Source organism: Triticum aestivum, chromosome 5D, assembly GCF_018294505.1.
Source record: "Triticum aestivum cultivar Chinese Spring chromosome 5D, IWGSC CS RefSeq v2.1, whole genome shotgun sequence".
Taxonomy (NCBI): Eukaryota; Viridiplantae; Streptophyta; class Magnoliopsida; order Poales; family Poaceae; genus Triticum; species Triticum aestivum.
In genome coordinates this window covers 388,840,426-388,866,130 of record NC_057808.1, presented here as the reverse complement: position 1 = coordinate 388,866,130, position 25,705 = coordinate 388,840,426, and the positions used below count along the sequence as shown (strand labels likewise).

Genomic DNA, 25,705 nt, shown 5'->3' with positions numbered 1-25,705 from the left:
CTTAGAGATGACTTCTTTCGCATCCAAAGGGACATTGCGACGATCATCATGAAAGAAGTCATCGATGAGAAGGCGGTCCTATATCGCGAGCTGACGTCCGAACTCACATAGGCATGCAACGTCTAGACCTCACGCCGTTCAAGAAGCTAGGGTCCATCCTCGATGATATGGAAGGATGGAACTTCTAGTGATTTACGATGCCGATGATGATGATATGTGTCGGTTGAACTTGTAGACTTCCTGTAGCGATGAAACTTTGTGATGTCCACAGTCCCTGCCGAACTTGCGTAACGCTACTTTGTTAGTTTGCGTACGATGACCTGCGTACCTCTAGTTAATTAGTTTGCGTACTGTATGTTGCATCTAGTTGCTAACCCTTTCTTTTTCGTGTTGCTCTGGTATATTTTGTTGCATATGATTGTACCCTCTTGATGAAGATGCATCTCTAACAGGTACCTAGTTTCTTGATGGCCAAGTGCTATGTCGTGTACGAAGGGAAGGTTCCGGGAGTGTATGACGAGTGGCATGAGTGCAGGCACAAGTGCAGGGAGTCTTGGGCGTCAACCATAAAGGCTTCAAAAGCAGACAAGAAGCACAAGCTAGTTACTTGAGGTTCAGGCGAGCGCGAGAGAGGACTCATGACCGCCGCCTCATGTACTGCATAGTTCCACTATCACTCATAGTGATAGCACTTCTCGCGTATATCATTGTTTAGATGGATGACGTTGTAGTTGCAAGTATTCGAGACTTGCATGTATCGCTATTTTTGAGATGATGACGAGATACCACTTTGTGTTGGATGATGATTATGATGAGACTATTTGTATGTATATGCTATGATTACATTTGTGGTCTCGCAGCCATTTGTATGTGTATGATGATGACATTTGTATGTGCTAAAGATTCTTGTATAAAGCCTGTTCAAATACAAAACAAATATGCAGAAAAAAATATCAAAAACTACTAAAATTAGCAGTAGCGAGTGGAGAAAAGTTAGCAGCAGCGTGACTATAGCAGTAGCGCGTACGGCCAAAGCGCGCTAGAGCTATTAGCAGTAGCGAGCTTCCACGCAGCATGCTGCTGCTACACTTGTATAGCAGTAGCGCGGGCGTGCACGCGCTGCTGCTATGGGTTAGCTGTAGCACCTTATTAGTAGCGCCGGTCCCCGCGCTACTGATATACCTAAAACCCGCGCTGCTGCTAGACTTTTCCCTAGTAGTGGGTGGTCTTTTTTCTTATTTCCTTTATGCTTTTCTTGGGCGTGTTTGTGCTGATGCCTGAGCAGACAACTTTATTTCATGTGTTGCTCGTAAACTTGGTGGTTGTTTTATTTATAAAGCAGGACGAAAGCATATTTAGAGATTCAGGTTTAAGCCTTAGTCGTTAGAATTTCGGTCGGCTGGCGTTGTGGCTTCAACGACAATGACAACGCGGTCAATAAGTGTGCTCTAGATCTTCCCTTGACGTGGTAGCTTCCTCCCTCATCGGCTACAAATTTAGGAGCTCATACGTTCCTCTATCATTAACGACCATATTAGTTTTACATAGTCAAAGCAATCAATGTAAAGCCACAAACATGTTTAAGTATCATCCCAAAACCAAACTTCATCTCCGTTTTCAGCCTTGGATTGGGCGGCGGCGGCAGTGCAATGCGCGTCGTACCCTCCATGGGGTTGCCGATTTTTTGTTTAAAAAGACCTCTTACTGAGATGAATTAATAAAAAAATACCTGCGAATCAAATTAACAAAAAAGACCCAGTGTAACACCTGCCGCCACACCACCGGCGAGTAACACGAATCGGCAGGCGCGGGCGTCCCATGATGGAACGTTGTTGGCCTTGTGGGCCATGCCGCCGACGATTGAGGCGGCCTCTGCCGTTGCTGTTTTGCAACGCGGAGATTGTTTTGCTGTGTTGATTCCCATCGTGTTGTTATTCTATGGACTGATTGCAATGCCTTTCGTCTTTTTAGATGGCACTAATTGCTACGAAGACTACGATGATTGAAGCACTATCTGATTCCCGTCTAAAATTTCATCTGTGTACACACTGATTGTAGTGTTTTGGATCACATATATTTCCCGTTTAAAATTCAGATGTACTTGTATTATTAGTTTGTACCGGCGTAGGCGGTGGCGGAGCTGCTCATTTCCCCTCCTCGTGGATCCACTGCCGGTGCGGGACGTTTGGTCGCCGGAGGCGCTGGGCTACTCCGATGACAAATATAAGAGCAACTTCAACGCGGCGACCTATTTCGTTCGCGCGCGTCCGTTTGGGTCGGCGCAGACAGAAAAGTTGGTTCAACGCGCCGACCCAAACGGACGCGCGTCCGCTTTTTGTCCGCCTGCCGACCCATTCCCGGCCCATTTTGAGGCTCATTTGCGTCGGCCCAGACACGAGGCGGACACGCGCGACGCGCGCCAACTACTCCACCTGGCAAGCCTCCCCCCTCCCGCAAGACCGCTGCCGCGCCCAAGCCGAAGAAGAAGCTAACGCCCGCGGAGCGCGCAAGGGAATTAACAAAGAGGAAGGGCCGGAGGCACGCGGCGGGCGCAAGGGACGAAGCATCGCGGCGGCCGCCGCGCAGTAGGAGGCCCCTAACGCGCCGCGTCACGCTGATGTTTCTAGGGTTAAACCCTGGCCAGCACGTCAGCGACGCAGCCGATACCCGGCTTCCATGTCTATCCGCAAGGCTCCCGACTCTCCGGGGAATGCTCGCTCGAGGTGAGCGTGATGGCGCCTTCCACGCCCGCGCCAGCAACCATCGACCTCAATGCCACACCGGTGGCCGGTGGCTCGTCATCCGGAGGGGAGGAAACGCGCGCGGCCCATGCCAGCCGACGTGAACTTCGGGCGACGACATGCCTGCTGGCATGGTGTAGGCATGAACTTCGGGCGACGACATGCCCGCTGGCATGATCTATGGCCGCGGACCTTATTCGAAATTTGCACGCGGACATGAAAATGGGTCGCAGCCATTGGGCGAACTGCCGACCCAAATCTTAAAGAGGGCGGACACCGAGCGGGCGGCCGACACAAACGGACAAAAAGCGGATAAAAGCGCCGTCCGTTTAGCTCGGCGCGTTGGAGTTGCTCTAATGGCGTGAAAATAACCGTGAACAGACATAATTTTAGGCGAAAAATATACGTGATCTAAAACACTACAATCAGTATGTAGATGGGAATCAAATAGTGCTTCAGTCATCGTAGTCTTGTAGGAATTAGTGCCATCTAAAAAGTCAAAAAGCACAATTAGTGCATAGAACAGCAGCGGCAGAGGCCGCCTCATACGTTGGCGGCATGGCCCACAAGGCCAGCACCGTTCCATCGCAGGATGGCCGCGAATGCCAATTCCTGTTACTCGCTGGTGGCCGCCTGCCAGTTTGGCGGCAGGTGCTGCCGCCACCAGACGTGGCGGCAGGTGCCACGTGTTGGCTGCCGCGCCTGCCGCCACGGCTGGGGTTTTTTTGCCAATTTAATCTACATGTAGTCTTTTCTGTTAATTCGTCTCGGCAAGTGGTCTTTTTGAACAAAAAATCGGGGTTGCCATCTTGGGAGGTTTGGGTTTTAGGGAGAGTGTGGCTGTGGGCGGTGGGCTCCGGACAAGGGCTCAAGCAACGACGGTGGTGTGGAGGTTAGCAGGTGGAGCTGTGTGGCATCTACCGCGTCGACGACGACAGGTCTTGGCAGCATGGTGAAGCTCATTCTTGGCAACGGATGTGACTGGATGGACGAGCTCAGGGCGGCGGAGTGTTTGACGTCGTGGTGGTGTCGATGGCCGGTCGGCCTCACAAGTACAATGCATATCTCTTTTCTAGAGATGGGTTAGCGGATCGATGACGGTGGCGGCTTCTGAAGCGTGTGCATGTGGTGTACACTTTGGATCTGCTGCACCGGGTCTATGCCCCTAGTATGTCATGCGGGCGGATAGGCGGTAAGCCCGGTTCTAAATGGTGGGGGTGATGTCATTTCCCATCATCGAGTGTGTAGGTTTGAGTAGTGGTTTCAGATTGTTTGGTGTATGTTCTTGTCAAACCTTTATTAAATAATTTAATAAATATGAGTGTGTGCATCTATTAATGCAGAGGCCGGGGGTTTTAACCTCTTTTCCGGAAAAAATCTCATGCTTGTCGTGTGCTTCTTGCTTGCAGAGATGCAATCGTGCTTGCGGTGGAGCGTGGTTTTCACTTTTCAGTTTATTACTGTTGAGACTGATTGTCAAATGATGCAGCAACTATGGGATACCAAAGATGACAAATCTGGAGGAGTTCATAGCATGAAGGAGATGAGATCGATGATCCACTCTTTCCACGGGTTTAAGCTAGTATTTGCTGGGAGCAGGTGCTAGTTTTTTAGCCCATTTTTGTGCGTGTTTTGCTGTTAAATTTGATGAACTTTCAGTTACGTATGATGTAATCCCTGGCCATCTAATGGATTCTTGCAATCAGATAAGGTGCCGCCTAACGAGTAAAGAGCTTTAGGGCAGTGCTTTCAACAATAAAATAAAATTTACTACCGTACCACATTTTTGCAGCCCAAGAAGGTCCTTCGTAGCGATAGCTGTTGATGCACCTTGCATCCTGGCATAATCCCAACCATCCAATGTGTAGCCGCCAATTGGTAGCTAGAATATGTTCCAACTTTTAAGACCAAAGAGAAAGAATGGATCTCCCCACTCATGACTCCGATATGTTTGGAGAAAGAATTTGACCATATGCCATGATGAGGTTGTGATGCCTTTTATCCATGGTCCTGTGACTCTGCTCATGTTCCTCGGTTGGCCACGGGGGCAATGAAATTGCGAGATTTCGCCGCCACATGTTCCATCTCCATGGGAGGAGCTACTAGCTCACGTGGAGGCGCTCCGGCCCGTCTGATGCTCGCCGTGGACCAAAGAATTAAACTGGGCATCTTTCCCCACTACAGTAGATCAATCTTCGTGGAATATAATCTGCATAAAGCGCGGTTTCAGGATTCCCCCGTCAAATTGTGATTTCTGGACCTCCTTTCTGAAGTGCATCTTGTCAGCTATACTTAGGGTGAATTTCTGCTGGGCAGAGCATGTGCGGGTTCTAACGACATAAAGTTCGCTGCTTCACGTACGTGTTGAATTCTCTTCGTGGGGAGTTTCTGCTGTGACCTAGCAACCTCGCAGCATGCACGGAGATTACTACCACGAACGTACACGCAGCCACCGCCGCGTGCAGTCTACATCAAACTGGATCCCAAATCTGCCAATGGAACCTCTCAGATTCCAGGCACCAACTTGCGGGATTGGAATCCAGGCGGTCTCTACTCTACATCAGCTAAGCCAGGATTCAGAATATTTACTCCTTTTCCTGAGCCAAAAAGGGCATCCCAATCCTGATGTGCCGTAAATTATTCTCTCGGCTCGATCATTCCTATACGCACCCGCCACCCTAGCTAGCCTATCTCTCTATCTAGGTATATATCTCGCTCGATCCATAGCGCGGGCACGGACAAGAAAGGCGAATTTCTGCATGTGGCCCTGATCGCTACTGCACCTCCAAGAGGCATGAGCATCTGCTTATCACGTCGATCGGATAGAGCAGCTCCAGAGTGTGCAGACGTAGTCACCAACTCGTCGCCATGTTGCCCATCGGCCCGGAAGGCGCCACGTTGGTACAGTGGCCGGAAACGCTAGGTCTTCGACTTTTGAATCTTATCGCAAAAATGATCGCGAAATGCAAGGCAGGACCCCGTAGACTCTTTGCTGCAAGTTCAAGAAAACAAGAACTAACGAGCCATGCATGCATTTGACGTTGACGTGGATCGTTGATTCTTTGTTCCCAGGCGATCGTTGATTCTTTGTTCCCAGGCGCACCGCAGCACCAGAATCTACATTCCAAAGGAAGCACCTTCATCCAAAAAAGTTCAGAATCTAATTAGCCTCACTGATCTTTCAATCCCCGAGCCGATGGCAATCCCGATACCATTCGAGCGACAAGGACGGCGGGGCGGCGCCCCAAGCGCCTATAAATAGCGGGCACCGAAGAAGCACGGCGATCATCAAACCATAACCACCGGAGCTTCTGAAGTGCAAAAACCATCAATCAGCGCAAACGTAGCTCGGTTTCCGATCCAGTTGGAGATGTCTTCTGGGTCGAGGAGCTCATCCCGCGGCGCGGAGTGGAGCAAAAAAGAGAACAAGCTGTTCGAGGATGCACTCGCCTACTACGGCGAGGGCACGCCCGACCGCTGGCTCAAGGTGTCCCGCGCCATGGGCGGGACCAAGACGGCCGACGAGGTGCGCCGCCACTACGAGATCCTTGATAGCGACATCAAGCTGATCGACTCCGGCAGGGTTCCTTTCCCCAAGTACAACACCCAGGGCCGGGGGGCTTGGAACTGATTCATCAATCAAGGTACCGAAAACCCAACCGGATCCTTGTCTCTTGTCTACAGTTTTTATAAGTGTGAAATATCAGCAGGTCCTTGAGATCTCAACTCAGTCACTTCTCATAATAACGTTAGACCATGGCCTAGCCTAGCATCTACACAAAACTATCCAAACAAATGGGGGCATGCATGTTTCTCCCATTAAAATGCAAATGTCAATAATGTAGCCCAGTTCTAAATTTGAGAAGTTAAGATATGTTAACTTACAAGGTACATCTCTTGTTGTTGTTGTTTTTTTCAGGAGCAAAGCTTCTGAATTTTGAAGATCCTGCAAAGAGCTTTCCATCAAAAAAAGAGAGAGAAGATCCTGCAAACAGGATAACCTGTTGATAATCTAGTCCTTAGCTGGGACCATGTTATTGAAGCAAGCATAATTATGTACCGTATAACTAAGATTGTGGGCACTTGGTTAGGAATAAAAGAAGAAAACATATGTGTGTGTACATAATATTAATTAGGTTTGTAAGCAAATCAAGTGTGCTTGGTCTTGCTGATGCTAGCTTGTATTTTTCATTGCGTACAGTATTACTCATCTCCAATAAGTTTTGGAGTAAACATCTGTGATGTAAATCCCCTTTACCTGTGTGTAGTGTTTATGAACTTGTGCTTGGTAGAATATTCCTGTTTTATCCATCTTCATGACTCGGATGTTTACATTACACTTTACAAGTAATAATTATTGATCCTTTCTGACAAAGATGGAGTAGATGTGAGTATGGCTATGTGGCATCTGGTAACTTGTGTACTCCCTCCGTTTTATTTATTCCGCATAGTTTTGATTGAAGTCAAACTTTGAAAAGTTTGACCAAGTTTATAGAAAACTATATGAACATTTACAATAACAACCTTAAAAAAACATTTACAATAACAAAAATGTATGAAGTGAAAACATGAAGTTGATTCTTTGTCTTTTCGAACAGCTTTCGCATCTCAATAAATTTCCATAAGAGCGAGCTATTTTCCTTTGGAAAGGCCAAGGAAAGAGAGAATTAATATAGGCAACTCTTCGGTTGTGAGGTGGAATCTCTTTTGTTTATGTACCTCGGAATACTCATTCACCCCCTAAGCTCACAAAATAAGAATGGAAAATTATCAAGGATCGTTTTCAAAAGAAGCTCAACAGTTGGAAGGGGAACTCATGTCATATGGGGTACGATTGACTCTTATCAACACTGTTCTCACAAGTCTACCCATGTTTATGTTGTCCATTTTTTTAATGCCCAAAGTGTTGTTTAGAAGGCTTGATTTTTTTTTAGCTAGGCTCTTCTATCGGTGCGATTAGGGGTGGGCACATTAACCAAGTACCGATGTACCGAACCAAAATAACCGGGACCGAAGCCGAATTGACCGAAACTAATTTTTTGGGTTCGTATTTCGGTTTTCAAATTTGCAGAACCAAAATTTATTCAGTAATTTCGGTTTCACGATCTGACCCTTTTGGTAACGCCACAAGCCGTGGTGTTTCTTCTCTATCTGGAAAAGCCGAACTAGCTAGCATTGCTTCACTTCATAAATAAATGAAAAATGTGAAAAGCTAGTTGAAACGCCAACCACCCTTGGCGTTGCATGCTTGGGCAGCAACACCCACCCCCTTGGCGTTTCCAGCAACGTTACAAACTTTGGCGTTTCAGCCCTGCCACGTAGCGTCTCGATCAGGCCAGCAACGCTAACTAGTTCGGCGTTTTCATATAGTGCAACAACGCCACGACCTTTGGCGTTTCTGAAAGGGCAGCGGTCTGCGCCGGCGCACCGGCCCAATCATTGGGCCGGTCAAGCCCCAGCCTCTCCCATCTTCAACCTCTCCCATCTTCAACCTCCCGCACGGAAAAGGGAGAGGCCCGCCTTCGCACGCGCCAACTGCCTCGCCTCGCCTCCTCACCGCCGATCGCCGCCCTCACCTATGCCGCCTTCATGCGTTTCTCACCTCTGTGGATGCAGCAGCGTGCGCCCATGGTTGCACTCGTGGTTGCAGGCTTGCAGCTCCGGGGGAGATGGCCACAGCTCCGGGGGAGATGGCCGCATCTCCGGTGGCGCTGGCCGCCGGCCGCAGCACTGTCGTTGTGCTCGTGATGTACCTCGCCGTGTGCCCACCTGAGGCTCTTGCTGGTTCCAACAAAAAAGGACACCGGTTGTAGCAAAAAAGTTTATCGCTTCCAGCAAAAAAGCTTACCGCTGCAGCCCGCCGTCGTCATTGTAGAAAAAATGTTAACCGGATGTAGCTTCTGTGGTTGCCGATTGCAGCAAAAAAATGACGTGGTTGTAGCAAACACAAAAAAAAGAAAAAAGTTTCCATCGTTTTCAGAAAAGCTTCGACTGTGGTTTGGAGAAGCTTCAACCGTGTATAAAAAAGCTTCATTCGTTAAGAAAAAAAGCTTCAACCAGACCTGCGACCAGAGAAAAAGTTGCGAACATTGACAGAGAAAGCTTCAACCGTATATAGGAAAAGCTTCAACCGGCAACCGGCGATGGAAAAGCCATGGTTGCAGCCTGCGGTCACCTCGGTCATCGCCGTCACACACCCCGGCCTCCGCGGGGTTGCATCAGTGTCACCGTGGTAGCACCCCGTCACCCCGGTTGCAGCATCTCCCGTGGTCACCCCCCTCGATCGCCGGCAAGATGGGATGGTCACTGCGCAGAGCCATGGCGAGCTTTGAGCGGGGAGGGAAGGCGTGGTGCTGCGACCGGGGGCGGGGGCGGGGGAGGGGGAGGGGATGGGGAGGAGGGGGCAGAAGAAGAGGGCGGCGCGCGCCCCCGGCGAGCTGCACGAGATGTGGGGGAGCTGCGTGAGATGTGCGGGAGATGCGGGGAGACGCGGTGAAGGAGACGCGAGGAAGAGGGAGCGACCGGCCCAATCTTCCGCCGGTGCCCCGGCCCCAAACGTTTCCCTTTCTGAAAAGGGTCAATCGTGAAATTGTTTTGTTTGGACTTCATTTTGTGCTAAAGTTTCCTCATAAGGTCAGAACAGTGAAAATGGTCTAGTCTTTCTCCCATCTCAGTTTAACAACGTACATGTTTGGTATGGCCCAAATATTCTGTAGCAATCGGCCCATATATACAAAATACGTTAATTGCACTACAGCTGTTTATGGTTTAGTACCACCTCGGGCAGCCACGGAGAAAGGTACCGTAGGCAAGACTATATAAGGAAGTACCAGCTACTAGCCATTCGTCTCGTCCGCTGCTTGTACTGACACGTACAGGCTGACTAAAAAGGAAAACAGATTCTCGGGCCTGAACTTCCGGTTCTGTTCGGTCAGAACCGATCAAAGAACCGAGTTTTCGGTTCAGAATAATATCGGTTACCTACTTATGTAGGAACCGATCGGCCTGCATTTTTAGGAAACCTAGAAAAAGTTTAACCCGGAAAATTGAACTGAAAGCTTCGGTTAGACCGAACGCCCAGGCCTAGGTGCGATGATCACAAATAGCAGTACATACTCCCTCTGTTCAATTTTATAAGACGTTTTAGAAATTCAGACAATAGCCAAAATAGTTCAATGTATGTTGTCATAAACGTCTTATTAAAGGGGGGGGGGGGGGGGGTGTACTAGATAAGTGGGTTATCTTCTGTTGGCCAAAGGATCAAGGTGGTTTGTGTATTAAAAACTTAAGGATAAAAAACAAGCGCTGCTTAGTAAATGGCTATACGAGGAGGGTGTATGAGCTTATTCATAATAAGTATCTATATTCCAAAACTCTATCTCAGGTGGAAGCAAAATCAACGGACTCCCCTTTCTGGAAGGGCTTGATGAACGCCATGTCTTCTTTATTTAAGATAGATTCGCTTGAGGTTCGCAATGGCCATTCTATGAGTTTTTGCAAAGACACTTAGTTGGGGACTTTGCTTGCTCTACAATACCCATTGTTAAATAACGTGGCACGTAGAACAAATGAGACTATGCAGTCGATTATGGGATCTACACCTATGAACAACAAATTTAGGCAGCCTTTGATAGGGGAAAATGGGTAGCGTAGTTACATGTTGACGTTGGTCAACTTATCACAAACGCCAGATGTATTCAAATGACGATTGAATACTAATGGTGTGTTTACAGCCAGCTCTATGCATGGGGACCTCATCAATATATACTGGACTGCCGTTCCATAGAAAACATATTGGGCAGCACTAGGCATCAGCCTACTGATGCTTCTTTCCTATCAGACCAGTCCATAGCCCTCCGATTGATTGCATCCTAGTCGTTAGATCAACCAATAAACCCCGCGCATGATTTCTGGAGTGAAGCATTAATTGCCTGGTGCATCCTACTGCTATGCATGCATGGACCCTGTGGTGGTTCCTTTTTTTGCGGGGACGATGGGCCTGATTTCCGCTAATTACTACTGCTTCCGAGAATTGTTTCCTAGATTTGTTATGGGAGATACCATCTTTTTGCCATGCAAACGTGCCTTTGTCATGGAAACATTCCTTTGAGCCAAAGGAAGCATACAATTCAATAAATCCAATACAATAGCTATGTTTTTCCGAGACGCATTTTTATGCAACAACAACATAGCTTTTGTGTCATGGAAGCATTTCCGTTAACTTGTGGTAAACTATAGTTTCTGGTGTGGCAGAAAATATTGTTCAACAGAAGGATTTGATCTATCTAATGTTTTTAGAAGATTTGGAAATAGTTTTTTGGTGTTTAGTAAACATTTTTCTTTTATAACGAAAACATTTTCTTAGCAAAGAAATCATGGGGAAGCACAACTCTTTTTTGCAGCTAAATAAAAGACTATTACAACACCACTTTTATAGGATGGTCATGGACAAGATCCACGCGTGCCACCAGCTCTCCGTCATTCTAGTACAACCGACAACTTAGAGCAGTCATTGGCTTGTCTCAATTATAGGGAACTTAACGTCATTGGCATCTTGTTGGGAATAAAGAAGCCCATCTGGAATCGGGTGCAGGTATCTATACAAGAGAAGCATTATGTGAGAAAGAAGGAAGCACATAGTTGTTGATACACTAGAAGATGTGAAATGTATGTACAATAAAGTTTCACCAATAGAAGCAACACCGGTGGTGGTTGAAGCACATATCATTAGTGGTTGAAGCATACACTAGTGCTGCTAATGGTACTATAAAAAAATTGTAAAACAAAATAAGCACACTTATAATGCCTGAAGCAAAAGTTCTATACCATAGAAACATAAGCAAGAAATAATATTAGGAAGCTTGGCTACTAGGAAGCAACAACTTCATTATATCGTAACATATACAAAACACGTCGGAAAAATGCAATTTTCATGGATTGCTAGCATGATTAGATGCAGAAAGTTGTGCTTCGCAAAAAGTTTAAGAACATACAATTCATTAGCTACTATTTCCACACACACAAAAAACATTCAGTAGGTCATACCAGACATGTTTTCATTTCTTCTGCTACTTGCTTCCTGGTCAGCTATTTGGAGTTTCATTCCGCCAATATGTTGCATGCAAAAGATCTGATTGGCAAATGGCAATAGCACAGTGGGTGAAACTCCCATGATACATCCACCCATGCCCTTGGGCAAGCACGACAGCAAGGACATTCTACGCCCGCCTGCAGTACATCCGACAGCTTAGAGCAGTGCCTGGTTGATCTCAGCCTGTAAGCATTGAACACAGTACAACACCATTGTGTTTATATTGAAAACAAAGAAGCACAAATGGAATCCAGCGCGGCAAAATTTCGGTACAATAGCATTCAGTGAGAAAGGTGGAAGCACACGCTGAAGTGATTGATGATAAAAAACACACCAAAAGAAGCAAAATGTTTGCACAATAAATTTACTAGCAGTAGCAACACTCTGAATGCTTGAACCACACATTGGTAGTGGTTAGTGCATACACATATACACTAGTATCTGATAATGGTTAAGTAAAATATTTGCATGATACGAAGTAGCACGCACTTATAATGGTCGAAGCAAAAATTCCTTACGATATATATATGCATAACATTTATTATGGAAAAATTAGAGGAAGCATGGTTGATAGAAACAATAACCTCATTTTATCAGACATATATAAGTCACACTTGAATCCTTATAATTTGATTGCTAATATGGTCAGATACATAATATAAGGTTGTGCATGACAAATAAATTAAGATATAAACTCTTGGCAAGTATGAACATATGATGTTGCCGAAACACATCTACGATGCTTAGGAGTTAGGAAGCATGGATATTTGGAAGCGTCGATTTCATGCAATCTCAGCATCGATAGCACAAAGAGGAGAAGAAAATAGAAGCATGGCTAGAATGCCGCAAATTCTACGCAGTGAAGCAGGATTATGATGCTTCTTAAGCATGGATACTTGGAAGCATCATATTCATACAGAACATAGCTTGAAAATTGTAAATAGTGTAAGCACAAAATTTTAAATTTGAGAATCACTAATACTTTGTAACCAATATGTGACTGCACATCATAGGGAATAAAGCAAGATATTGACATACACAAACCTCAGAGCACGTTTGTGTTAGGAACCAACAAGCAAATCAGGAATACCTAGGAATCAATAGGAGTTGATCAAAATCCTAATTCAGACAAGGATGGGATGGGGGAATCCTTATGTACTACTCCACCTCCACTCGTGCTGGACTTGCTCATAAATTAAGATGCGCTCCGGCGTGGTGGACGGCAGGACACAATTGCAGGTGGAGCAGGGGTCGATCCTGGTGAAGATAAACACGGCGGCGAGGGATGTTGCGATCTATCGGTGAGCACGTGGCGGGCCGGTCGCCGGGCGGCCGGCCGACGGGACGACACATCGGCGACGTGGATCGGATGCCGTAGAGGGTCGCGTTAGGAACTCATGCTGGGGGGTCAATAGCCCCTGTGCGACATCTTTGAGGTGCAATGGAAGGAGTGCGACATAGTTGATGAAAATAGATCTGGTGCAACGTTTCATAAGCCCAAATAGCCAAGGCCCACTCGGGCGATTAAAATGGTCGTCAACGGAACTGAGGTTATGTTTAAGACATGTGGGTCCCACTTGACAGTGCATCTGTTTACGACCCCAATTGGCAGTGCATCAGGTGAGACGTGTCCCCGTGCTTTTCTGAATCAGGTGAGACATGACCCGTTGCTCCCTCCTCTTCGTTCTCAGCGGTGAGCCGGCGACGGCACCAGAGCTTTTTTTCTTGGTGACAGCAGCGGCGGAGCTTTCATTCTCGCCGACGGTGGCGACTGTGGTGAGTGAATCCGGAACCCTTCTCCTGCTCCTCTCCTTGTCGAGTTAGATCTCACCGCATCGCCTCTGTTTCCCTCCGTTTTTCATCGATTTGATCCAGATTTGGGTGCGGGGGAGGGAGGCTGACTGCGACGGAGCTGCCAGAGACAACAACGTCGACTAGGTATGTGTATCACTTTCCAAGCTATGCGATTTGTGCCTCATCTGCTTCCGCTAGCTCACACTGCCCGCCATTGACAAACAGGGGCGATGGTGCTCGGACATTCGAATTCACTATCGAATTCTTTCCTTCTAAGGCAAAGCTAGGTGATGGTAGCGTGCGAGACATAGAGAGAGATACAGTTGTGAAATGGGAGGTTGAATTTGCAGAGATTGATCCACAGGAAATACAGAGCATGAAAGAGAGGGCCGTGAGAAATGTTGTGGAGAAAATTGGGGAGAGCATTTTTTGGTGTCCAGAGCAAGAGATAGCATTGTTACGGTTTGATAATTGGAAGGGTGAGTATGTGAGAATTGAGAATGGTGAAGAGATGATGGATGAAATCGATCGGCAAGACGGCTGGGCAAGCAAACAGACTACCTTTCATGTAGAGCTCGTTGATCTGAAATCAATTTCTAAGGTTGGATATGTGCCCTCAAAGTTGGCTTCGCAGATGGTAGATGATGATTGGGCTTCACAGAGACAGATAATGCCCATGTTTATGGGTGAAGTGACAGTAATAGAGGGGGCTGAGCAAGATGCAGAAGAGGGCTGTGATGGTGCTGCAAGGGTTATTTGTGTTGATTGGAATTCAGTACAATTAGAAGACACTACTGATTTGGTCATTGCACTGATGGCTGACACTGAGATGGCCAAAAAAATTGGCATTCCAGTAGATGATCAAGATGAGGAAGAGAGGGATGAATCGAGTTTGCCTAATGATGCTAACATAGATGCTTGTGAAGATGTGGATGGGCAGCTGATGAAAGATGTTGCAGATGATGTAGATGATGCACATGATGATGAGCTTGTAAGTGTGTATGACAAAGAAAATCCTGTTATTGAAGTAGGCAAGTTGTTCCCAAGCATGGAGGAGTTTAGGATGTGTTTCAAGACTTATGCAGTCAAACATGAGTTTGATGCCAAGACTATGTGGACTGATCGAAAGAAACTTTATGCAAGGTGCAGAGGTTTTGATGGAAGCGTCAGGCCTTGCAAGTGGTACATATCTGCTAGAATTCAACCTAATGGAAGTACCATTAGGGTTAATAAAATCCCAAATCCACATACTTGTATTACAAGTTCACAGAGAGTATCAACCATGACATCACAACTTTGGATTGCAGAAAAGATCACTCCAATTTTAGCCAAGAAACCAAACACTACAACAAAGAAACTTAAAGTGGACTTGGAAAAGCAGTACCCCATTAAGGTGAAGTATACCACAGTGTGGAAAGCAAAACAGAGGGCAATGAAAGAATTATATGGTGATTGGGCAAATACTTTTAGGATGCTTTATAACTTCAAAGCAGAGGTGGAAAAGAGGTCACCTGGCAGTGTTGTGGAGATAGATACTGAGGTAACAGAGGATGGTAGAGTTCTTTTCTCCAAGTTCTTTATGGCTTTAAAGCCTTGCATAGATGGCTTCAAAGCAGGGTGCCGTCCATATTTGAGCATAGACTCATCTTTTTTGACAGGCAAATGGAATGGTCAATTGGCAGCATGCAATGCTTTAGATGGACACAACTGGATGTTCCCTGTTGCTATTGGTTTGTTTCAGTCAGAGACAGAGGTTTCATGGACATGGTTCATGATGTAGTTGAAAAGATGCATAGGGCCAGTGTCTCCTTTGGCAGTACACACAGATGCATGTAAAGGGCTAGAAAATGCAGTGAAGAATGTTTTTCCTCATTGTGAGCAGAGGGAGTGCTTCGGCCATATGTGGATGAATTTGATCAAAAAATCAGAGGGGAAGAATTTGGGAGAATGTGGCCAGCAGCACGATCTTACACCAAACAACCACATTCATATCATCTTGATAAGATAAAAGCAGCATGCAGTGAGTTTGGTCCATGGTTGAACACCTATCATTCTCTATTGTGGTACAGGTCAGGGTTTAACACTGCCATCAAATGTGATCATATCAACAATAACTTGCCAGAAAGTTTTAACAACAAGATAAAGCAGTTAAAGAACTTGCATGTGCATGAGATGGTTGACCAAATCAGGATCATGATCATGCACATGTGGGAATTGAGAAGAAGGATTGGTGATTGTCTGCAAGGGGATAACCTTCCTGCAGTGGTACAACAGGTGGTGAACAGGAGCAGAAATCTTACACATTTGTCTGTGGAAAAATCTTCATTGTGGGGTGCTGAAGTTAGAGATACCAAGACTGGAAGGAGGCATGTTGTTAACACTGAGTTGCATGACTGCACTTGCCTCGAGTGGCAACACACACAGAAACCATGTGACCATTCCATTCTTTTCTTGGCCTCCCAACCCAAGATAAACATACACCCATATTTTCATGAATATTACTCAGTGGCAAGATTCAAGGCTGCATATGCAACTCCAATTCCAGCACTTACAGATCAGTCTCAGTGGCCTGAAGTGAAAATTGAATTTTCCATGTGTCCTCCCCTAACAAAAAGAAAGGCTGGCAGGCCTAAAGAGAGTAGATTCAAGGCATGGTTTGAGAAAGGTGGGAGTAGTAAAAAGGGGAAGGGGACGAAGGATGCAAAGCCAAAAATGTCCCAAAAAGGTAACAAAAATAGATGCAAGCTGTGCCAGAACTTGGGCACCGAAAAGGATCTCCAAAATGTCGTTACACTCCTGAAAGGCCAAAGTATGTTTACGTTTGTGTTTTTTTATTTGGGTGTTGTTTTTAATTACTAGCAAAATTACAAGCTTTGTTTCCCAGGAGGAAGCGTGGTGGTCAACCCCTTGTTGTTGAAGATTGCTGGGCAATCAAAAAGGCAAGAATTAATGGATGTAGAAACAAGAGAAATTTTGGTGATGAACCAGAGTTGGATGATGCTGCGGTGCAAAATGAGCAAGAGTTGGATGATGTTGTGATGCAAAATGATCAAGATTTGGATGATGTTGTGCAAAATGAGGCAGTCTTTGATCTTGTGATGCATCATGAGCAACATTTGGATGATGATGTGGTGCAGAATGTGGTGCAAACTGAAGCTGTTGCGGCAGATGTTCTGCAAACTGAAGCTGTTGCGGCAGATGTTCCGCAAACTGAGCCTATATTGCAAATTGTATTACCAATTGAAGCTACTGGAGTTGATGTTGTGCAAACTGAGCCTCATGTAGATGTTGTGGTGCCAACTGAAGCTATCCCAGCTAGTCCAGTTAAGAAAACCAAGACTTTGAGTGAACTAGGTGTGGTAGGATCGAAAAGTGGTAAGAAGAAGAAATCGAGTGGTAAGAAGAAGTGAAAAATTCTTTTGTCAAACTTGTCTAATGGTGATGTGTGTTGTAGAGTAACAAACTTGCCTCAATTTGTGTAAAATGGTATTTGCGTAATGCTATTCAAATTCTGGCTGAATTTCAAATTTGACCCAAAATTCAAATTTGAAATTGTTTAGTATATGGTATTGATGTTACAATGCTTTCTCAAATATTAGTCATATATATGCATGTTAAGCGATCAATCCGAGCACTTATTGTTGATGTGAAACACTAGTCATGAAAAATGGGCTCCAAATGAGCTCCGAAGCTAGGCTAAACACCCCATTCGTAAGCAAATTTTTTCTACCTTTTCTAAACGGGCCAAAAATCAAAACTTGACATCTAGTGTGGAAATATAGGGTCCATGCCCAATATGAGATCGTTTGGATAAATTATGACATACTTAGCGCTAAACCCTAGCTTGAATCCCATGCAACCTCGTTCATGATAGCTATGTTTTGTGAAGGGTTTTTCATGAAAATACCATAGACTAAGTTTCCTATTTTTCCTAGCAACTCACTCACATAAAACGATGATGAGTGCAAAGTTTCATATTTTTATGATTTTTTTTGAATTAGTTATGCTCAACCCTAGCCCTCAAAACCCTCTGAAAACCCCTCAAAACCCCATCTGAAACCCCGCACCCTTCGCGCCGCTGAATCTTTGTTAGTGGACGGCCTGGATCAGGCGCTAGGGCTACATCACTGATCCGCGTGAGGCTTTGTGATTGCCTGCAGTCGACAATGCTGGATAAGCCCCCGCCTCAACTCTGGATCACTGGATCACTACGCGTTCAACGGTGTGGATCAGCATGTAGTGCTACGTCAGCGATCCACGCGCTACGCTCTGATTTGCTGGATTCAGAAACATTTTTTTGCGCTGTGGCGAGTGGGCTAGCCGTTGGGCTCTGGTGAAAGAAGCCCACCCTTTGGACCTTTGGACCGAACTACGCCTCCTCTAGCCAGGCCCTAGCCAGCAGGCTACGTTGCCATGCTCGATTGGAGCCTACGATGCATGCATGCACGGGCGGCACACGCACAGAAGAACGGGTCAGCGTGACCCCTTAACCCCCGACCGATGGCACAGACGCGTGTAGCTGTGAAACGTCGCAGCGGGGCTATTGATGCAGGGGCACCCATTGATGCGATGCAGCCTTTCGGTTCCCCATGCGTGTGTACACACTCCCGATGCCACCAAACGCCGCCCGGTCATTACTTCCACCCGGTGAAACCATTCAAAAAAAAATCAAAAAACATGTCGCACTAGGGCTATTTAAGCCATACCTATCGTCTTCCTCTCCCTCCTCATCCATACCCCAACCCCATCCTCTCACATCTGCCCCCATCTGCCCTCCTTCTTCCTTCTTCTCCACAAAGTAGAGGGTCCCGAAGCCACCATGCAGTACAACGGCCCAACCTACCGCTTCCCCCCCCCCCCCACCGTGCGGGAGAGGCTCTATCCCGCCGACGTCTATGTAGAGAACACCCTTAGGGTGTAGGCGATCTCCAGGTGGAGGGGCGTAAGGGAGTTAACGCAGTTCTTCCTTTCGGCCGGCTACCGCCACCTCCCCTGGCTCTCCAAGGATGTTCCATGTTGAGGAGGTCAATCACAATGGCGTTGTGGTTGCGCTCCTCGCTATATTCACCAACCCCTTCAACGCCTTCCACCTCCTCGGCCGAGTGTTTTTGTGTGGGTGTGAGTTTATTGCTTTCACCACCCACAACATCTTCACCGACTTCAACAACATCTTCCCCACCAACAATAGCGTGCACACCCTCCTGTGCCCCGTCGACAACCAGGAGTGAAGGGCGTCCGGAGGAGCGAGGTAGCGTTTGCCAAGAGGAGGAGAAGGAGAAGAACTCGATTGGTGCCCCCGAACTATCTAGCTATCTATCTATCATATTAGTATTTTAAGTTGTAATCATTTATGTTTGTGTGCTACTATTATTAAGTTGTAAGGCTATGCTATCTATGTCGTGGAACTATGGGTTGTGCTACTATTTATATTGTTGTTGGGTTTCGTGCTACTATATATTCTTGTTTCGTGCTATTATTTGTGGGTTGCTATGGGTTGTACCCGTTTTGTGCTATTATTTGTGTGTTGCCTTGTGTTGCTACACCCCATTCACCACGCCACACAAACGGTCTTCACAATGTTGGCCAAATCATGGGTCATGACCCAAACCATGGACATGCAAACTAGATACTCACAAAGTGTTCTATCTAGTTTTTGTTTTTTCTATCGAGTTGATATTGGTCAATTGATATATGTGCTTGATGATCTATCTAGTTGATCTATGTGTTACTAATACAAGGAAGATTTCACTATGGACATGCAAGTGTATGGGTACCCAATTGTTTTTGCAAAAAAAAAAATCATATATTGGTGTGCTGCATGTGGGCATGCATGTATCTAGGCCCCGGCTATTAGGGCCACCCTAGCTAGTAGGTGTAGGGTGAAATTTTATTTGTGAAAATAATTATTGGATTAACTCAAATGCCCAAATAAATATTTCTGTGCTCCTAAAAATATTGGTTTGAATTTTACCTTTGGCCAATATTTTCAGAGCAAAATAGGAACATTTTCTTAGACCTATTTGAAGCGAATTTTAACATGATCATTTCCAAAAATGATTTCTGAGGCTTTCACATATCCCCATTTAATTTGGGTTTCATGGAACCGTAGACAAGCAACAAATATATAAAGCAAAACAAAAAAAGTTACAATACATACATGTGTTCATGCAGCCATTTTATGAATTGCTACATTTGGTGCACCAAGCGGGTGGGCTTGTTTTCTATTTGGGCCTGCTTTTTGTCACGGTACTCATCAGCCCATGGCCCAATAACTTTTTTTTACCATGAACTCTACACATGCACTCTGTTAACTGAAGAATTACTGCATTTTATGAATTGCTACATTTCATTCATCAATTGCTTCACACATGCACTCTGTTAACTGAGAATATCATTGGGTCTGAATATCATTACCAGAATTCAGGCTTTGCTTCACACAAATTCAAATTCAGCTAACAAATGATCCCTGACTTATTGAAACTACAAGCTAGACACAATAATTGAAACTAGGGACCCCTGACTCTGAAACTAGCTTGACACACAAACTGAAACTGTAACAATTTCTAGCGATTGATGAACATCAAGTAAAAGAAACCCATAGCAATGACACAACAATAAAATACTCCAGCCATCATATTTGTTTGCTGCTTCAAATGATCGATCAGCTGCTTTAGTTGCTTGCCCATTTTCTTCAATTCACACTTCACTTCAGCACTGTCCATCATCGGATCGGCTCTGTCCACCAAATGTGAGGCGTGTTCCACACCAAGCTGCCCCCCAAAATTGAAATTGAGCTCCCTGCATTTTCAACCTCTCAACGTACTCATCGAGCCACTCGAGATGTCCACATTTCTTCAGAACCTGAAAAACAGGGTAAACAGGGGTCGACGCGGCATGAACCCTAGATCAGATCCACTGCCCAAATTCAACGGAAAAATAAAGAAATCGGGAGAATTTAGATAATCTGCTTGGTGCGGTACACGGATCTAACCTGCCCCGGCTGTGGCCTGCTCAAGCATTTGACGAACTCACACCCACGGTTGCCATTTTCCTCCTTCACACAAGTCAAACGCTTCAGAGGCTCCATGCGCGGTCAATCGGGGCATCTTGCCAACAGCACTGGACCGTACTGCGGCCATGATTGGCGGGAGGCCGAAGTTGAGCTAGACATCACTCGCCGGTGGCGCACTCATCGGCGGTGTGCTTCTTTGCCGGAGAAGAGGAAGAACAATGTGGGGGAAAGGGGAAAGGGGAAGGGCAGGTGCTACCTCTTGAGCATGCGTTGGTTTTCCCTTGAAGAGGAAAGGGTGATGCAGCAAAGTAGCGTAAGTATTTCCCTCAGTTTTTGAGAACCAAGGTATCAATCCAGTAGGAGACTACACGCAAATCCCTAGTACCTGCACAAACAAATAAGAACCTTGCAACCAACGCGATAAAGGGGTTGTCAATCCCTTCACGGCCACTTGCAAAAGTGAGATCTGATAAAGATAATAAGATAAATATTTTTGGTATTTTTGTTGTATAGATTGAAAAGTAAAGATGGCAAAATAAACGGCGACAGAAATAACACGATGGCGGGAGATTAATATGATGGAAAATAGACCTGGGGGCCATAGGTTTCACTAGTGGCTTATCTCAAGATAGCATATTTTACGGTGGGTGAACAAATTACTGTCGAGCAATTGATAGAAAAGTGCATAGTTATGAGAATGTCTAGGCATGACCATGTATATAGGCATCACGTCCGTGACAAGTAGACCGAAACGATTCTGCATCTACTACCATTACTCCACACATCGACCGCTATCCAGCATGCATCTAGAGTATTAAGTTCATAAGAACAGAGTAACGCATTAGGCAAGATGACATGATGTAGAGGGATAAACTCAAGCAATATGATATAAACCCCATCTTTTTATCCTCGATGGCAACAATACAATACGTGCCTTGCTGCCCCTGCTGTCACTGGGAAAGGACACCGCAAGATTGAACCCAAAGCTAAGCACTTCTCCCATTGCAAGAAAGATCAATCTAGTAGGCCAAACCAAACTGATAATTCAAAGAGACTTGCAAAGATATCAAATCATGCATATAAGAATTCAGAGAAGAATCAAATATTGTTCATAGATAATCTTGATCATAAACCGACAATTCATCGGATCTCGACAAACACACCGCAAAAAGTATTACATCGAATAGATCTCCAAGAAGATAGAGGAGAACTTTGTATTGAGATCCAAAGAGAGAGAGGAAGCCATCTAGCTAATAACTATGGACCCGAAGGTCTGTGGTAAACTACTCACACATCATCGAAGAGGCTATGGTGTTGATGTAGAAGCCCTCCGTGATCGATTCCCCCTCCGGCGGAGCGCCGGAAAAGGCCCCAAGATGGGATCTCACGGGTACAGAAGGTTGCGGCGGTGGAAAAAGTAGGTTGGTGGAGCTGCGAGGGGCCCACGAGGGTGGGGGGCATGCCTACCCCCCTGGGCGCGCCTACCCCCCTGGGCGCGCCTTCCTACCTCGTGGCTTCCTTGACGTCCACTCCAAGTCTCCTGCATTGCGTTTGTTCCAAAAATGATCCTCGCGAAGGTTTCATTTCGTTTGGACTCCGTTTGATATTCCTTTTCTGCGAAATACTGAAATAGGCATAAAAACAGCAATTTGCACCGGGCCTTCGGTCAATAGGTTATTCCCAAAAATAATATAAAAAGGTATATTAAAGCCCATTAAACATCCCAAACAGATAATATAATAGCATGGTGTTGGGAAACGTACTAATTTCAAAAACAATCCTACGCACACGCAAGATCATGGTGATGCATAGCAACGATAGGGGAGAGTGTCGTCTACGTACCCTCGTAGACCTTAAGCGGAAGCGTTATGACAACACGGTTGATGTAGTCGCACGTCTTCACGATCGACTGATCCTTAGTACCGAACGTATGGCACCTCCGCGTTCAGCACAAGTTCAGCTCGGTGACGTCCCGCGTGTTGGAAATATGCCCTAGAGGCAATAATAAATGGTTATTATTATATTTCTTTGTTCATGATAATTGTCTATTGTTCATGCTATAATTGTGTTATCCGGAAATCATAATACATGTGTGAATACATAGACCACAACGTGTCCCTAGTAAGCCTCTAGTTGACTAGCTCATTGATCAACAGATAGTCATGGTTTCCTGACTATGGACATTGGATGTCATTGATAACGGGATCACATCATGAGGAGAATGATGTGATGGACGAGACCCAATCCTAAGCATAGCACAAAAGATCGTGTAGTTCGTTTGCTAGAGCTTTTCCAATGTCAAGTATATTTTCCTTAGACCATGAGATCGTGCAACTCCCGGATGCCGTAGGAGTGCTTTGGGTGTGCCAAACGTCACAACGTAACTGGGTGACTATAAAGGTACACTACGGGTATCTCCGAAAGTGTCTGTTGAGTTGGCACGGATTGAGACTGGGATTTGTCACTCCGTATGACGGAGAGGTATCTCTGGGCCCACTCGGTAATGCATCATCATAATGAGCTCAATGTGACTAAGGAGTTAGCCACGGGATCATGCATTACGGTACGAGTAAAGTGACCTGCTGGTAACGAGATTGAACAAGGTATTGGGATACCGACGATCGAATCTCGGGCAAGTAACGTACCGATTGACAAAGGGAATTGTATACGGGATTGATTGAATCCTCGACATCGTGGTTCATCCGAGGAGATCATCGTGGAACATGTGGGAGCCAACATGGGTATCCAGATCCCGCTGTTGGTTATTGGCCGGAGAGGCGTCTCGGTCATGTCTGCATGTCTCCCGAACCCGTAGTGTCTACACACTTAAGGTTCGGTGACGCTAGGGTTGTAGAGATATTAGTATGCGGAAACCTGAAAGTTGTTCGGAGTCCCGGATGAGATCCCGGACGTCACGAGGAGTTCCGGAATGGTCCGGAGGTGAATAATTATATATAGGAAGTCAAGTTTCGGCCACCGGGAAAGTTTCGGGGGTTATCGGTATTGTACCGGGACCACCGAAAGGGTCCCGAGGGTCCACCGGGTGGGGGCACCTGTCCCGGAGGGCCCCATGGGCTGAAGTGGGAGGGGAACCAGCCCTTAGTGGGCTGGGGCACCCCCCCATGGGCCTCCCCCTGTGCCTAGGGTTGGAAACCCTAGGGGTGGGGGCGCCCCACTTGCCTTGGGGGGCAAGTTTCCCCCCTGGCCGCCCCCCCCTTGTAGATGGGAGCCAGGGCCGGCGCCCCCCCTCCCAGGGGCCTATATATAGTGGGGGGGAGGGAGGGCAGCAGTACTACAGCCCCTGGCGCCTCCCTCCCCCCTGCAACACCTCTCCCTCTCGCAGAAGCTTGGCGAAGCCCTGCCGAGATCCCCGCTACTTCCACCACCACGCCGTCGTGCTGCTGGATCTCCATCAACCTCTCCTCCCCCCTTGCTGGATCAAGAAGGAGGAGACGTTGCTGCTCCGTACGTGTGTTGAACGCGGAGGTGCCGTCCGTTCGGCACTCGGTCATCGGTGATTTGGATCACGGCGAGTACGACTCCATCAACCCCGTTCACTTGAACGCTTCCGCTCGCGATCTACAAGGGTATGTAGATGCACTCCTTTCCCCTCGTTGCTAGTATACTCCATAGATGGATCTTGGTGATGCGTAGGAAATTTTAAAATTCTGCTACGATCCCCAACAGTGGCATCATGAGCCAGGCCTATGCGTAGTTACTATGCACGAGTAGAACACAAAGCAGTTGTGGGCGTAGATGTTGCCAATTCTTCTTGCCGCTACTAGTCCTATCTTGTTTCGGCGGTATTGTGGGATGAAGCGGCCCGGACCGACCTTACACGTACGCTTACGTGAGACAGGTTCCACCGACTGACATGCACTAGTTGCATAAGGTGGCTAGCGGGTGTCTGTCTCTCCCACTTTAGTCGGAACGGATTCGATGAAAAGGGTCCTTATGAAGGGTAAATAGAAATTGGCATATCACGTTGTGGTTTTACGTAGGTAAGAAAAGTTCTTGCTAGAAACCTATAGAAGCCACGTAAAAACTTGCAACAACAATTAGAGGACGTCTAACTTGTTTTTGCAGCATGTGCCTTGTGATGTGATATGGCCAGAAGATGTGATGAATGATATATGTGATGTATGAGATTGATCATATTCTTGTAATAGGAATCACGACTTGCATGTCGATGAGTATGACAACCGGCAGGAGCCATAGGAGTTTTCTTTATTTTTTGTATGACCTGCGTGTCATTGAATAACGCCATGTAAATTACTTTACTTTATTGCTAAACGCGTTAGCCATAGAAGTAGAAGTAATCGTTGGCGTGACAACTTCATGAAGACACAATGATGGAGATCATGATGATGGAGATCATGGTGTCATGCCGGTGACGAAGATGATCATGGCGCCCCGAAGATGGAGATCAAAGGAGCAAAATGATATTGGCCATATCATGTCACTATTTGATTGCATGTGATGTTTATCATGTTTTGCATCTTATTTGCTTATAATGACAGTAGTAAGTAAGATGATCCCTTATAATAATTTCAAGAAAGTGTTCCCCCTAACTGTGCACCGTTGCGAAGGTTCGTTGTTTCGAAGCACCACGTGATGATCGGGTGTGATAGATTCTAACGTTCGCATACAACGGGTGTTGACGAGCCTAGCATGTACAGACATGGCCTCGGAACACACGCAATACACTTAGGTTGACTTGACGAGCCTAGCATGTACAGACATGGCCTCGGAACACGGAGGACCGAAAGGTCGAGCATGAGTCGTATAGAAGATACGATCAACATGGAGATGTTCACCGATCTTGACTAGTCCGTCTCACGTGATGATCGGACACGGCCTAGTTAACTCGGATCATGTTTCACTTAGATGACGAGAGGGATGTCTATCTGAGTGGGAGTTCATTGAATAATTTGATTAGATGAACTTAATTATCATGAAATTAGCCTAAAATCTTTACAATATGTCTTGTAGATCAAATGGCCCACGTTGTCCTCAACTTCAACGCGTTCCTAGAGAAAACCAAGCTAAAAGATGATGGCAGCAACT

At 46.2% G+C, this 25,705-nt stretch overlaps 1 protein-coding gene across 1 annotated transcript; it reads left to right on the top strand.

The window, feature by feature from the left end:
• The first annotated feature begins 6,050 nt into the window (after window positions 1-6,050).
• Window positions 6,051-6,982, top strand: LOC123125058 (protein RADIALIS-like 3). The gene is made up of 2 exons (XM_044545590.1): window positions 6,051-6,385; window positions 6,661-6,982. The coding sequence occupies exon 1, from the start codon at window positions 6,112-6,114 to the stop codon at window positions 6,370-6,372; it is 261 nt and encodes an 86-aa protein (XP_044401525.1). The 5' UTR covers window positions 6,051-6,111; the 3' UTR covers window positions 6,373-6,385; window positions 6,661-6,982.
• The last annotated feature ends 18,723 nt before the right edge of the window (window positions 6,983-25,705 follow it).